This window comes from Fomitopsis serialis (genome assembly GCF_022376445.1).
Source record: "Fomitopsis serialis strain Sig1Antser10 chromosome Unknown B0H18scaffold_5, whole genome shotgun sequence".
Classification (NCBI taxonomy): domain Eukaryota; kingdom Fungi; phylum Basidiomycota; class Agaricomycetes; order Polyporales; family Fomitopsidaceae; genus Fomitopsis; species Fomitopsis serialis.
Genome location: NW_025954965.1, coordinates 355,103 through 368,218, shown reverse-complemented (window position 1 = coordinate 368,218; position 13,116 = coordinate 355,103). Strand labels below are relative to the sequence as shown.

At 53.5% G+C, this 13,116-nt stretch overlaps 6 protein-coding genes across 6 annotated transcripts; 4 read left to right on the top strand and 2 right to left on the bottom strand.

Moving 5' to 3' along the window:
- Nucleotides 1-130: 130 nt before the first annotated feature.
- On the bottom strand, nucleotides 131-1,971 carry B0H18DRAFT_978082 (NAD(P)-binding protein). Its single transcript, XM_048044299.1, has 10 exons — nucleotides 1,568-1,971; nucleotides 1,353-1,510; nucleotides 1,269-1,292; nucleotides 1,006-1,207; nucleotides 828-950; nucleotides 723-773; nucleotides 659-672; nucleotides 551-593; nucleotides 422-505; nucleotides 131-371 (listed from the first exon to the last, which is right to left on the bottom strand). Exons 1-10 carry the CDS (start codon nucleotides 1,572-1,574, stop codon nucleotides 241-243), a joined length of 837 nt encoding a protein of 278 aa, XP_047898611.1. The 5' UTR covers nucleotides 1,575-1,971; the 3' UTR covers nucleotides 131-240.
- On the top strand, nucleotides 1,187-3,438 carry B0H18DRAFT_978077 (SET domain-containing protein; the record flags this gene model as incomplete). The annotated part of the gene is made up of 9 exons (XM_048044298.1): nucleotides 1,187-1,222; nucleotides 1,282-1,822; nucleotides 1,896-1,897; nucleotides 1,950-2,312; nucleotides 2,361-2,478; nucleotides 2,535-2,859; nucleotides 2,916-2,993; nucleotides 3,056-3,152; nucleotides 3,179-3,438. Exons 2-9 carry the CDS (start codon nucleotides 1,672-1,674, stop codon nucleotides 3,434-3,436), a joined length of 1,392 nt encoding a protein of 463 aa, XP_047898610.1. The 5' UTR covers nucleotides 1,187-1,222; nucleotides 1,282-1,671.
- Nucleotides 3,439-4,259: 821 nt separating this feature from the next.
- Nucleotides 4,260-6,256, top strand: B0H18DRAFT_978061 (uncharacterized protein). The gene is made up of 11 exons (XM_048044297.1): nucleotides 4,260-4,303; nucleotides 4,362-4,406; nucleotides 4,458-4,495; nucleotides 4,544-4,614; nucleotides 4,755-4,845; nucleotides 4,899-5,019; nucleotides 5,073-5,191; nucleotides 5,250-5,296; nucleotides 5,415-5,492; nucleotides 5,544-5,687; nucleotides 5,767-6,256. The coding sequence occupies exons 1-11, from the start codon at nucleotides 4,280-4,282 to the stop codon at nucleotides 5,844-5,846; spliced, it is 858 nt and encodes a 285-aa protein (XP_047898609.1). The 5' UTR covers nucleotides 4,260-4,279; the 3' UTR covers nucleotides 5,847-6,256.
- A 791-nt stretch (nucleotides 6,257-7,047) lies between these two features.
- Nucleotides 7,048-8,040, bottom strand: B0H18DRAFT_978056 (uncharacterized protein). Its single transcript, XM_048044296.1, has 4 exons — nucleotides 7,967-8,040; nucleotides 7,398-7,907; nucleotides 7,183-7,338; nucleotides 7,048-7,131 (listed from the first exon to the last, which is right to left on the bottom strand). Exon 2 carries the CDS (start codon nucleotides 7,616-7,618, stop codon nucleotides 7,415-7,417), a length of 204 nt encoding a protein of 67 aa, XP_047898608.1. The 5' UTR covers nucleotides 7,619-7,907; nucleotides 7,967-8,040; the 3' UTR covers nucleotides 7,048-7,131; nucleotides 7,183-7,338; nucleotides 7,398-7,414.
- A 670-nt stretch (nucleotides 8,041-8,710) lies between these two features.
- Nucleotides 8,711-11,630, top strand: B0H18DRAFT_978051 (uncharacterized protein). Its single transcript, XM_048044295.1, has 13 exons — nucleotides 8,711-9,013; nucleotides 9,083-9,517; nucleotides 9,569-9,677; nucleotides 9,736-9,779; nucleotides 9,836-9,854; nucleotides 9,904-10,234; nucleotides 10,288-10,341; nucleotides 10,394-10,700; nucleotides 10,752-10,798; nucleotides 10,857-10,945; nucleotides 10,994-11,186; nucleotides 11,246-11,457; nucleotides 11,575-11,630. The coding sequence occupies exons 1-12, from the start codon at nucleotides 8,893-8,895 to the stop codon at nucleotides 11,303-11,305; spliced, it is 1,809 nt and encodes a 602-aa protein (XP_047898607.1). The 5' UTR covers nucleotides 8,711-8,892; the 3' UTR covers nucleotides 11,306-11,457; nucleotides 11,575-11,630.
- Nucleotides 11,631-11,773: 143 nt separating this feature from the next.
- Nucleotides 11,774-12,949, top strand: B0H18DRAFT_1114610 (uncharacterized protein; the record flags this gene model as incomplete). The annotated part of the gene is made up of 2 exons (XM_048033139.1): nucleotides 11,774-12,158; nucleotides 12,207-12,949. The coding sequence occupies 2 exons, from the start codon at nucleotides 11,774-11,776 to the stop codon at nucleotides 12,947-12,949; spliced, it is 1,128 nt and encodes a 375-aa protein (XP_047898606.1).
- Between the last annotated feature and the right edge of the window lie 167 nt (nucleotides 12,950-13,116).

Sequence of the window (13,116 nt, the reverse complement as noted above, 5' to 3'; positions counted from 1 at the left end):
CTACCATATCGATAGGCAGCGATTCTCTCGTCATGTGGCTGTGTACACTCATTGTCGATTTGTCTTATGTACTTCGCTGTCTTGCTGTCATCGTTGTTGTCTGTCTCATGGCGGGTTATTGAGATTATGACTCATGTGAATACCTCATGTATTGCTACAAGATATATACCGCTAGCTTACAATCTCGATCTTGTTTGTACGCTAAGTATCGTGAGTGCGCTTCCTCCCGAGCAGGTTCACTCACTTTCCACCCCGGTAAGCAATGTTAGGGGAGGCTTGATTAACCGGAAGCACAAAGACTTCGGCCAGATTGACGTGTGGCGGTCTCGCAGCTGCCCACACGACCTCCTCAGCGATGTCCTCCGCAGTTACTGCGAACATGTCGGTAAGTCTCCCACATGAGGCATGCGGGAGAACTCACATGGGTGCAGGCCCTCGTAGACCTTGTCCGCCGCTGTCTTGTCACCACGGAAGCGGACGACGGAGAACTCAGTCTCAACCATGCCTGATCCACTGGTTAGAGAGCGTATGTTGCAATGGCCCCACTCACCGGGCTGAATTTCTGTGACGCGAATTGGCGTGTCGACGAGCTCCTTCATGAGCGAGTTGGTGAACGCATTGACGGCAAATTTTGTGCACAGTAGATGCTACCTCCCACATAGGCTTCTCGGCCTGACAAGCTGTGAGAAGGATGCGCGTGCAACTTCGTCGTCTACACTCACCGGCTACCGAACCGAGGTTGATGATATGGCCGGACTTCTTAGCCTTGAACCCTGGTACGATGAGTTTCGGGATTGAAGACCGGACAGCGTCAACATCTCACTTACTCTTGACGAAGAGCTGAGTCATAGCAATGAGGCCGAAGACATTCGTAGAGAACATCGCCTCGTAGTCCGATGCCGCAATATCTCCCACACGCTCAGTGCCATACACAAACCCAGCGTTGTTCACTACCTCAACGGGTAAGGCTGGGGCTGCATTACAAAACTTGTAGTGTGTGCTCACCGAGGATGTCTACGTCGTGCAGGTCCTGAGGGATTTTGTCGAAGAGAGACGCGACCTGCGCCTTGTCCGCAACGTCGAGCTGGACGGTAGCGAACTTGCCACCCTGTTTGAGGCCGGACTCCTGGTGCACAGTGGCGCACACCTCAGCGACCTTTGCCAGGGCATCTACGCGGCGCGCGCAGAGGATCACATTCGATCCTCCCTATTGGACTGCACAGTAAGACACCCCTTCACCTCAAACAGTGTAGAACAGGTATGCTGACCTTCGCAAACAAGATGGCAGTGGCCTGTGATCATCCCTCAGTCAATATTGCTGCACGACCGCACGAAGCTCAAGGACCGCTCACTGCGCCGATACCCGCGCTTGCGCCAGTAACGAGCACGGTCTTGCCGACGAGACGAGAGGCGTTGAAGACAGACATCCTGCGCGACGATAGTATGGCTTTCCCAAGGATCTGTCTATGTATCGCCAGAGCCCGCGGAAGGAAGGGGAGCCGTGCGATGACTGGGAAGTGCTATCGATCAGCCGGGGCGCGCATGTGCCCCTCTCTTTCGCCCTCACCGTGCATTATCCCGTCATCTATCTTAAGACTGTCGACACACTGGTGGTCCCTGGCCAGAGATACAGGAAGGTGTTTCACACGGAGTGGCTAGACGAAGAGAAGGATGGGCGATACGGACGACCGCACGAGCGACCCGGCTCGCTGGGCTCGCTTATTGCACTGGCTAAAGAGCAGCCATGGCATGGACACTCGTGCGCTCGCAGTTGAGGCTAGGAGCGTGGCAGGTGCGTGCATCGGACATGGTGCTCAGCGTGGTCAGCAGATGCCTAGCTCGGAATAGGTGCTGGTCGAGGTCTCTTCGCTGCGAAGTCGTGCCCGGTATGCAAGCGGTCTCAAGCGATGTATCGCGGGTGACTTTCTGACCCATGGTTCCTATGCTAGCCCTCCACCATTTTGTTCATCATACCGAAGAACGCATTGACGAACTTGAACACTCTGAAATCACTATACCCACAAGCCGCAGAAACTCGACTCAGCGCCGTACAGATCATCTCTTTGCATCTCTTACTGCATAGGCCTGTAGGAGAAGAGGATTCCCTCGATGCGACGTTCGGGCCTTACATCTCAACGCTTCCCCGAAGCTTTGATAGCCACCCACTCACCTGGCTCGTGCAGAGATCTCGCAAAGGTAGGATGACGACAGAGGAGCTGATCTTGAAGAACCTTCCACCCAGTGTGACCGACACTCTGCACACATTGTATGCCCGGTTTCTGGAAGACTACCAGACAATATGCCTGTACCTTGTACGTCGTCTACGGTTCTCCACCGGCCCCTCTGCTGAGTACTTGAAGAATCGCAATCGCGCAGTGCTCGACAATGCAAGTCGCGCAAAGTCACACTTGCCTATGCCCTACGGAACGTGCACATCCACAACACTTGTGAGTGATTATTGCTGGGCCTGGCTCAATGGTAATCCTCTTACCAACTTGTTGCGAGTCGTCCTGGCACTGACTTCTCAATTGTAGTGAACACACGATCCATATACTACCCGATAAAAGATGCAGATCCTGAAAAGGACTGCTTGACGTTGTGCCCGATCCTTGACTTCGCCAACCACAACGAGGCATCCTCGCAGATCTTACCAATACTAGAACCATCGCCTCGGTCACCTGGGTCGCACAAGCACTCCGGAGACTTCGAATTCAGGTCTTGCTCGGACAGCACCATCGAGGATGGTCAGCAGCTCTTCCTGCGCTACGGCGGGCATTCCAACAGAACGTTGTTCGTGGAGTACGGCTTCGTCAATCGCTTCCCATCGGACTCGATAGCGAACGGTCACTTTCGCGGGAAGTGGACGTACAAGACCTCGTTGAACAACTCATCCTGGCTGTCAACCCTGCGCCAAGTGGCCTCGGAAGGTCTCGTACGCGTAGCAACATTGGAGACTGGCTGACGAACGCTTTACAAGAGGAAGGATATTGGGGGTACTATCGTTATGTATATACGCGTAGGCTGCTACTAATGGTAATCCGTTGTCTCAACGCAGCGAATGGACTTTAGATTCGGCGCCCGAGCCAGCACATCCGTCGTACAGACTCATTACAGCGCTGCGGCTGGTTCAACTCGTATCCGCATTGGGGCAGGTTCCCTACTTGATGACGAAATCCAGCCATGGAGGGATGTTCTGAGCGGTCGACGGGAGTCCATATCCGAAGAGAATGAAAAGGGTTGGAGAGATGCTTTGCTGAAGGTCTGTGAACGCACCAGTCGTCGCGCACGGACCGGGATAGACAGGACAGTGCAAGAACTGGCTGGGGCAGATGGTTGGGCAGCTTGGATGCGGGAAAATGTCTTGTACCTCTGGCGCGAAGAAGCGCAGGTGGCAGACGCTGTCGCACAAAGTTTGCGTGCAGGAGAAGTATTCTGAGTTACACTCTACATGTTGGTGTGAATACGACGCTACCGACTGCTCTTTTAGTATTACCCAGTAGCTGCGCGGATTTGGGAGGCATTGCCGGCGAGCGAGGTGTTCTCACCGGCTGTACAAATGCACTTAAGTAAGTCCTCGTCTTCGTCTGCATCCGGGCTTGCGCGCGTGCGCAGTGACAAAACTTGACCATGGATGATGATGATCAGCGCTGGTCGACTATTGCAACGGAGCGCGCAGCAATGCTAACGTCGGTGCATGACTGGAAGTACTGCCCAGCCAAGGTCAAGAGTAAGCTGAGGGATGACGAGGGCAAGCCATATGGGTGAGGCAGTGCACGGTGTGCGCACGACGGTGGTCGCCAGCCAACCCGACCGCCTTGCGAGGCACCGCCCGCTTCGCGCCGGACGGCGGTTAAAGCGATTACGTAAGTTAATGCAATCTGTCTCGACGACCTGAGGGCGCTCGGCGCTGTGTGGCTCGGGCTTCTTGCACCGCTCCCTCTCCTCGGCCTCAACCTACAAAGTCACGACCTCACGACTGACGCCGCCCGCTCTTTCTGCCACTGCTTTCACTATCACGACACGGACGCTTCGTCCGCTCAACCACCTCTGATTTTCTTTCCTGCAAATCATCGCGCCGATCATGGCTGCCGAACCACTGTTGAGTACGAGGGCGCAAAAGGCCTTCATTGCCATCAGTGCGTATTCAACCAGAGTTGCGTGGACAGGCTAATCACGACGTATGATCCACAGTTGCCACCCGTAAGCAGTGTTAGTGTACATAGCGTCAGTCTATGCGGTCTAACAGGGGTCGTTTGCAGAGGCAATCGTGGTCCTTGTCATGATTTCCCTCACCTTCAGATTCGTATGTCATCCTCTACTTTTGAGTCTGCACCGCGTTTAACGATCGTGTCCTGCCTCAGGTCGCGGTGGCGGATGATGTTAACCTCACTTCGTCCCGATACAAGGTGCGCCCCCGTCTATAGGTAGTCCATATGCGTGGCTGAGAATGATTACAGACACTACCGTGTTATCTTGCAATATTTATCTTAGCAGAGTGAGAGTCCAGTTCACGGCCCCCTTTGGTAGACTCACCGTTCATCAGAGTCTTTGAGATGCTGATGGCGTTTGATGCACTGAGGCTACGGAATGTCATCCAACTCTTCGGTATCCTCTGTAAGTCAAGAGTCTCTTGGCTAGGTCTTCCACTAATGCGAACTGCAACAGGCTTCCAGGCAGCTATGCTCGTCTTCTCTTCCATTCAAATCCATGAGACTCGGGCAGCATTGTCCATACACCTGAACATCTGGCACAAGTCGAGCCGTTCCTCATAGTCTCACCCATTATGATCGCGTTGTCGTGGTTCGCGCTTATGTGGTTCGTGAGGGAGTTGTACCATGAATTTGGGTATGTCGCCGCACTATGTCCGCTTCTGTGGCGTCACCTCATCTGTTCCACAGCTGGGCCATTTTTCATGTCGTCGGTGCAAACCCTGCGATGAAGACAATGTATCAATACTACCAGATAATGGTTTGCCTCCTCAAGCTCGACTTCTTCGTCTTCGTAGGCGTCACGATGCAGGTGAGCTACCTGCGTCGTATGTGTGCGCACGCGCAACTGACATCTTATCATAGCTTCTCATCCTCGTCCTCGACGACGAAACCGCGGAGTTTGGTCTCACTGTTGCAGCTATCCCAGTCACGATGATTCTGCTCATCATGGCTGGTTATGCTGTCCAACGTGAAATCAAATCGTGAGTCTCCATCGCGATTCCGCAGTGACATCGGTTCGCTAATCGTGTATCGTGCTAGGTTGATGACCATCTCACTCATCTTGATGTTGGCGGCTCAGACCTACTGTATGTGCATCCTCCCTCCGTTCCGTTGACCATTGATCTCATGTCATGATTGTTCCTAGTCAGTAAGTATCCGTCGGGCGCGGATCGCAAGTCCCGAAGCTGACAACCATCGAATTAGTTTTCAAGCTATATCGTTTCTATTCCCCGGCATCAGAGGCAACGTACCTCTCAACCCGCGCAACCTTGACAACGTTCAGTACGTCCCATTCGCTGCCCCTGATCCGCCCCACTCACGTTCTCCCACCAGCCATTGTCGCATCGCTGCTGCTGTTCGCAACATTTGGCATCGGGTGCAAGTGCTTCCACGACTTCGACAAGGGTTTGCAGAGCAGCAAAATGCACGGTCAGTACTACAAGCCTGTTGCGACACAGCTGAAAGAAACTCTACTCGGTAAATTAACATCCTCTTTGCCTCTCAGGGGTGACGTGGGGGCACAAGTACTTACCCTCTATTTTCCACGAACGCCCAGGCGAACGCTTCATGGCCGACCCGAAGAGCTCGTATACGTCAGGAGGCCCGATGGACTCAAGACGGCTGTCGATAGAGTGATCGACTCGCCATTCGGATTGCGCGCGCACGCGTTGTGTTGGGCGAGGAGGGATTGTACGATCATCTGCTGTTGTCGATCTCGCTTGGACACTAGCTACTTGTCTGTTGTTGGGTCGTTGGACGGACTACTGTGGATCTACGAGGCTTTCTTATGTTGTGCGACGACGAACTCGCTAATGACTACCCCCTATTTTATTAGATCTATGCCGATGTACCATAGTACCCACTCAATCGGACTGCATGTCATTGCTAGGACGAAACACCTCCAGCTGCTCAAGGTCTACAACTGGTTTGACGGTCGCTATTGCTGTGCGTCGTCACAGGCAGTCTGCGGCGAGTCTTGGCTGTTACTTGGATGCGTTTCCGTAAGGATTTAGGGACGTTTCTTTGGCTCTAACCGGCTTCAGGCGGAGTCTAAATGTAGTTTAGAGCCGCATTCCAGATCCGTAACACATGTTTAGAAGCCAAGACAGGTATTCTTCACCTGCTACTGGATTCACGGTGGCCTCCCTTGCGTACTGGTATGCCTCGCACTACAAATAAAGGGTGTGTGTGTGTGCAATGGCACAAGGAGCTGTGAGTAATACATTTGTTTCGAGCCATATGTGTCATGGTTGCTGTAAGTATTCGTCCATCGCACGAGGAATGGACCGGATACCCAATACTAGTCAACAATGGAATCAAAGCGAAATCATTGCGAAGACCTCATTGCCAATGCTTCGGCGCAGTGCACGACCAGCGGTGAGCATTACATACAGATTTCGAGCGCAGGCGGTTGCATGACCAGTGGTGGGATCGGCGGTGGCAGTGGCGAAAGGGTGTAGCCAACTTGTTTGCGCTCGGCCAGGGTGCTGTGTCTGACAGAAATTGCTAACCATAGAGTCACAGGCTGTGACGAGCTCACTGACAATATTTCAGTTCTTTGAATATGACATGCCCGGCCGTGGTGACCTGTTCAACTTGTTGCTCATTGGACGGTGTCACTGTGAGTCGTCCCTTCTCGACTAACTTACATGGCAGCTAACTGCCGACTCGTGTCGCTTTTCAGCCACATGGAACACACGTAGTGGCTAGATGATTCAGTAGTACCGAGAGTTCATGAACATTCGCGAACTTGGGCGCAGCTCAAGTGACTTGGGCCGAAGCCCGAGCTCGCGCGCCGGCGCGTTGAACTTGAAGCTCTCGCACCCAACGGCTACTTGAATGAATCGAGCTCACCCGGCTTACTACACAGAGAATGAGACAACCATGATGATTCCTTGATAACTTCGCCATTTTGAGGCATCTGCAAATAAGAGTTTGATACACATACGCAAAAACGAAGCACAGTAAGTACCGGGATCGCAAGGGTAGCATAAGCGCCCGCATACATCGCGCGAGCGCCCAATGCTCACTGTGCTCGTAGATCCGTCGTTTGTTCCTCTTTTATGTTTCTTTTCTCTCGTCTTACTCATCCTCGACTCGACTCTACTCCTTTCTATTCCACTATAAACTGTACTCAGAGTGGCACCAGAGTCATTACCGGTGCCAAGTACTAGGCTCACCACTCACCTACTTTGTTCGTTGACTCATGACCGTACGGTATCGTAGTGGCTCACGTCTCGAATAGTCGCGGTATACATAAGCACTATACGTCTTGAGAGCTTGAGGCCCAAGCAATGATATGACGACTTTCGCCGTGACTCACTCGCCGCCCGTCCGAGTATCGCCCACCTTCTCGTGTATACCCGCTTCGACGGCGGCGGCCGCCCGCTCAGACTCACCCGCAACATCGCTCGCGTCGCCGAACCCGGCTACCTCACAATCCACCATGGCCCAGTACCCATATCGTGGACAACGACTGACCAGAAACGGCAATCCGGCAAATGCCGACACCCGGTGAAGCCTCCCAAACCGACTCTAAAGGCTCCATCAAGCAAGGGGGTTTGGACCCCCTTGCTTGATCGTCGTGGTTAGAGCTGCGTTCACGATGTTTCAGAGGTAGACATTGCGCGCCTGTGGCAAAACATCTCTCCCACTATCTCGATCTCAACGCCGCTGCCGGCATCACGGCCGCCTTTCCTATTGCAGTCGTCGGACTTCAGTGTATTCATGCTCAACCTGCTTACGGCGGGGCTCACGGGCGCTTCTTCCAACTGATTTGAGGTTTGGAGCCATCAAAACGCATCTAAATCCTTACGGAAACGCATCCACTTGTTTGGACCCAGAAGCTCAGCGCGCCGATGAATGTAAAGGTGGTTACGTGGTATCAGTGCTGACAATGTGCCTCGTCGAATTCATAACCCACATGATACTAGCCTGAGTTACCGCTATCGCAGTGATCCGTTCAGTCCATCTTACTGGGGCCATCAGCGGTCTCAGTCGACTGAAGAGATTACACGACAAGCAGAACTCTGTAGTGGAAGACCACGTCGCTGCACCCGGGACACGGTGCGCCGAGCAAGTTTTTCAAGTTCAAACTCGAACCAGTCGACATGGAAAGGCCCACATCGTTGCTCAAAGCAGTGACCACGTGCACTCTCGTAACTCTGTCTATGAAGCAGCTGTGCTGATGGTGTTCGACCGATACAATCCCGGACAGTGGGCCTTGCCAGTTGTCTCACGACGGAATGCTAGCCTAAACCAGATGAACCAGACGAGTTTGAAGCAAGATTCGGAGCCAGTAAGTTACGGTGAGTTAACTTCGACAGTTTAGACTGCCAGTGAACGTGAGCCCGTCTGTACGCCGCACTTAGCTACGACCGACTTGTGATCGTATTTCTCACTGGAGATATTACGTGCATAGCGGAGCAAACTGAGCGGTGTAGATCACGGCGCCCAGCCTTTCGAGATGCCACAGCCTGATCAAGCTTCTGGGGTTATCGACCGAGATGCGCTCATGCATGTCCTCTTCTCAACATGCCCAAAAAGCTATGGCGTCGAGTTGGATCAGATGCCTCTGATACGGAGGCCGAGTTCTAGCCTGTCAACTCGGAGGCTCTTTAGCAAGACCTTTGTGGCGTCCATACCATTAGTTGGCCCCTGCGTATCTCCTTGAGCCCCCGTCATGACCTCGCTGGACCCGCACGCCGTCGCTAACGGGTGGCTTGAAGCCTTCCAAAGTGCGGCCACAGCCGCTGATGTCGAGGCGCTAGTCGACTTGTTCCTCCCCACGGGTTGGTTGAGAGGTGCGTAGAGCTGGAAACAACCCGGGTTGCCTACCGGCTTAATGTTCATCGTCATTGATATGTTACCAGACCTACTGTGCTTCCAATGGGACATGAAGTCGCTCGGAGGGCATGACAACCTGAAGGCATATTTGTCTGAGAAAGTGGACGACCGCACGAGGCTCGCGCGCGCGGGCCTATACGACGTTCGCATACAACCGACGTCAACGCTGGGGCCGCCCGTAGCGTTCCCTCTCCCCTCTGACCCAACCAAGAAAGGTGTTCAGGGGGCTTTTGAGTTTGGGCTAACCTCACCCCCAGCTGTGGGCCGCGGCTTCTTCCGTGTCGTCCAGAATCCCAATGGTGCATGGAAGGCTCTGACAGTCTTCTTGACCCTGGAGGATATCAAGGGACACGAAGAGCCGCGCGGTCGTCCGCTGGGACTGTTCCCTGATCTTTCCACGTACGATGAAGTCAAGGCGAAGGAACTTGCGGCGATTGACCAAGACCCAACTGTTCTCATCAGTGAGATCTTGATCTCCGTGTATACGAACGGATCAACTCATCGTGAACTAGTTGGCGGTGGGCAGACGGGCATGATGTCCGCCGCCCGTCTCCGGAAGCTGGGCATACGGGCACTCGTCATCGACAAGAACCCCACGCTCGCGCATGTGTGGAGGAACAGGTATGTCTGAAGAATCGCTGTACGCACGCTGACTCTTGAAGTGTTGACGTACGTGAAGGTATCCAAATCTGACAACGCAGACGACGGCGCATCACTGCTCGAGTAAGTGACCAAATACAGCTCACCAAGACAACGTTCAATTCTCACCTCTGTGAAAGTGGCCTACCAGCCCTGGCCGTAAGACGAATCATTCGAATCACAAACACCCCACTAACGAGTCCATTAGCACTACTTACCCCAAGTACATCGGAAAGGACAAGGTGGCCGACTTCCTTGAATTCTACGCCAAAGCCCAAGACCTACGCATCTGGCTGTCAAGCACTGTCGATGGCGTTCCTCTTTATGACGAGGAGAAGAAACGCTGGCAAGTGACAGTGAAACGTGACGGGCAGAAGGTGTACTTGGAGCCGAAGCATATTATCCTCGCAGTAGGCAGTGGCCCGGCGAATCTGCCGAAGGTGGAGGGAATGAGTGACTTTGCTGGCAGCGTATATCACTCCGACGACCATCGCGGGGCAGCGCCCTTTGCGGGAAAACGTGTAGTTGTCGTGGGATCGGCAAGTTCTACTCGTCTGCGCATGAACGCAAATGATCACTGACTCGTGAATAGGGCAATGCCGGCCATGACTTGTGTACTGACTTCGTTGCCAAAGGCGCTTCTAGCGTAAGTCATGTCATATCAAGCCACCAAGATTGATCCAATTTTGCACGTACAGGTGACGATGGTACAACGAAGCCCAACGTGCGTAGTCTCTGCAAACACTGTAGACAAGGCCGTCTTCGAGGTCACCTTCAACGAGAAATACGCGATCGAGGATGCAGATTTCCTCGGCAATTCCATGCCCCCAGGCCTCGGTATGAAGATGGCCGCCGGAGGCGGCACTGCGAGGCTCAAGGCCATGGACAAGGACCTCTTTGACGGTTTGACTAAAGCGGGTTATCAACTTACTTGGGAGGTGACACCGGGCGGAGGCGAGGTTGGGTTCCTTGGATATCTTCTTGCTCGCATGGCGGCGGGAACCAGTAAGTTGTCACTAGATCTTGAGTCAGGACCATCTGAATCGAAGGTCGCAGTGCTGGACAGGGGCGGTGGCAAACTCATCATTGACGGCAAAGTCAAGGTAAGCTTTGCATGTTAGGCTTGTAGTCGATCTGACGACGTGTCGTCATCGATACTAGGTCAAGAACGGTGAAATTGTGCGTTTTGAGAACGATGGTGTAATTTTCGACGACGGATCCCAGGCCGGTGCAGATGTTGTCGTATATGCGTGAGGATCTACACGACCTGTGAGATGCATGAGCTGACGTGTTTACAGGACGGGTTACTTGCCTCTGGTTGAGAATATCAAAACGATATTTGGAGAGTCTATAACAGAGCGTATCGGCACGCAAATGGAAGGCCTAGATGAAGGAGGAGAAATGAGGAAGGGTTATAGACCCACTGGCCAGCCTGGGTTCTGGATAGTAATGGGGCCCTTCCCGTACGGTCGATTCTTCAGCAAGCATCTGGTACGTGCAAGTGGGCATGACAGTGATGCGGTGCCCTGATGATATTGCGCACCAAATAGGCTCTTCAAATCCTAGCTGAGGAGCTTGGGCTATCGTCAGCCGGTCATAGCAAGCTATAGAAACAAAGCCCCTGTCGTTGCAGAATCTCGCAGTGAGGCACGATGCGTGTCACGTAATATGTATCCTGTAATCTAGAAGAGTGTAAAGAAGCCCAGAGACACGGCCCTAGTTGCATCGAAATATGAAGCTGTTCACGCAAAACAAAGTACACTGCCGTGATTCCGTAAACTCGACTCGGACAACGTCCCGCACGGAGAGTCAGGCTTCGATATCTGAGGGCTATAGTGACCGAAGAAAAGAAAAAAACGAGTAGCAAAGAGGTTACACGTACCACTGGAAGTTGAATGTCTATGGGCTCGAATGAAGCTGTCGACAAGATGGTTGGCGAAAGGACAGTGGCCGCTTCTGACCTCGGCGCGTTTCGTGGACGCGGTGTCACGTGTAGCGCGTCACAGTCAGTAAACGCGTCGCGACCGAGTCGCGCCTCGCACTTCAACCACTCTTGCTCGTGCCTGCGCCCCCTCACAATGGACGACAGCGCGGATCCTATCTCGCAGTTTTTCTCAGACTCAGAGTCTGTAGATCTATACGAGGTGCTCTCAGTCTCCCGCGACGCCAGGCCAGACGAGATCAAGAAGGCCTATCGCCGGCTTGCCCTAGCGCACCATCCTGACAAACACGCCACCGCGAGTGAATCTGCCAAGGCCGACGCGTCGCTGAAGTTCCAGCAGATCGGCTTTGCGTATTCTGTGCTCTCCGATGAGAAGTGGAGGTCGCGGTACGACAAAACGGGCAAGACGGATGACGGCGCGGGACTCTCGCCCGGAGAGGATGGCTGGGAGGCGTACTTCGAGGAGCTCTTCGACAGTGTCACCAGAGAGAAACTCGATGACGACAAGAAACGGTATCAGGGTAGGCTATCAGCCCATGCAGTTCGTGATTCGAGCTCATGCCATATAGGTTCTCTGGAGGAGATCGAAGACGTCAAGCAGGCGTATGTCGAGACGAATGGGTGTATCGGCGACATTATGAACCACGTCCCCCATTCTACCCACGACGACGAAGCACGTTTCATCGTGATGATATCTAAGCTCATCAAAGATGGCACCCTTCCATCTCTCCCGGAATGGGAGTCGAGCAGCAAGGACGAGAGGGCGAAACTCGTCCGCAGCAAGCAGAGCCAGAAGGAGGCTAACGAGGCGGAAGAGCTCGCTAAGGAGCTCGGTGTGTGGGACGAGTTCTACGGCACTGGCAAGCCTGGAGCGCGAAAGGGGAAGAGAAGTGAGAAGGGGAAGGCAAAGGGGAAGAAGAAGGGGAAGGAGAAGGGGAAGGAGAAGGAGAAGGAGGTGCAGGAAGACAGCGGCGAGGCGGAGGAGGACCATTCTGTGCTGCAGGCCCTCATCTTGAAGAAGCACAAGGACAGAGACCGCTTCTTCGATAGCCTTGCGGAGAAATATGCTGAGCCTCAATCAAAGGGCAAGAAGGGCAAGAAGCGTGGTAAAGCAGCAGCAGACGAGGAGGAGGAGGGGCCGCCGGCGAAGAAAGCAAAGAAGGGCGCCGTCGAAATGCCTGACATTGACGATGAAGAATTCGCAAGGTTGCAAGACAAATTGTTCGCAGACAAGGCGAAAGACACTGAGGCTGCGTCATCGCCCAAGAAAAGAGGACGTGCAGCTACGAAAGGGCGCAAGGCTGCAAGATGACGGTGGACATCGCGCTCTTTTCGGCCTATTCGTGGGTCGGGACTGTATGATATATTTCCTGTGTCACCCTAACTTGTATTGTATGTATCGAGGACCTCATACTTATGTTGCCATTGCTATCCGTCACCTCGTCTAAACTCGATGTGTGGTATAGAATGCGAATCCAG

Coding starts and splice junctions, on each gene's coding strand:
- B0H18DRAFT_978061 (XM_048044297.1), top strand. CDS start 4,280: ATGATTTCCCTCACCTTCAGATTC. Junction 4,407..4,457: donor TCACTTCGTCCCGATACAAG/GTGCGCCCCCGT, acceptor GAATGATTACAG/ACACTACCGTGTTATCTTGC. Junction 5,020..5,072: donor TCGTAGGCGTCACGATGCAG/GTGAGCTACCTG, acceptor ATCTTATCATAG/CTTCTCATCCTCGTCCTCGA.
- B0H18DRAFT_978056 (XM_048044296.1), bottom strand. CDS start 7,618: ATGTTGCGGGTGAGTCTGAGCGGGCGGCCGCCGCCGTCGAAGCGGGTA.
- B0H18DRAFT_978051 (XM_048044295.1), top strand. CDS start 8,893: ATGACCTCGCTGGACCCGCACGCCGTCGCTAACGGGTGGCTTGAAGCC. Junction 10,235..10,287: donor GTGTAGTTGTCGTGGGATCG/GCAAGTTCTACT, acceptor ACTCGTGAATAG/GGCAATGCCGGCCATGACTT. Junction 10,799..10,856: donor TCATTGACGGCAAAGTCAAG/GTAAGCTTTGCA, acceptor CATCGATACTAG/GTCAAGAACGGTGAAATTGT.
- B0H18DRAFT_978082 (XM_048044299.1), bottom strand. Junction 1,293..1,352: donor CAAGCGCGGGTATCGGCGCA/GTGAGCGGTCCT, acceptor GGATGATCACAG/GCCACTGCCATCTTGTTTGC. Junction 1,208..1,268: donor CTGCCATCTTGTTTGCGAAG/GTCAGCATACCT, acceptor GCAGTCCAATAG/GGAGGATCGAATGTGATCCT.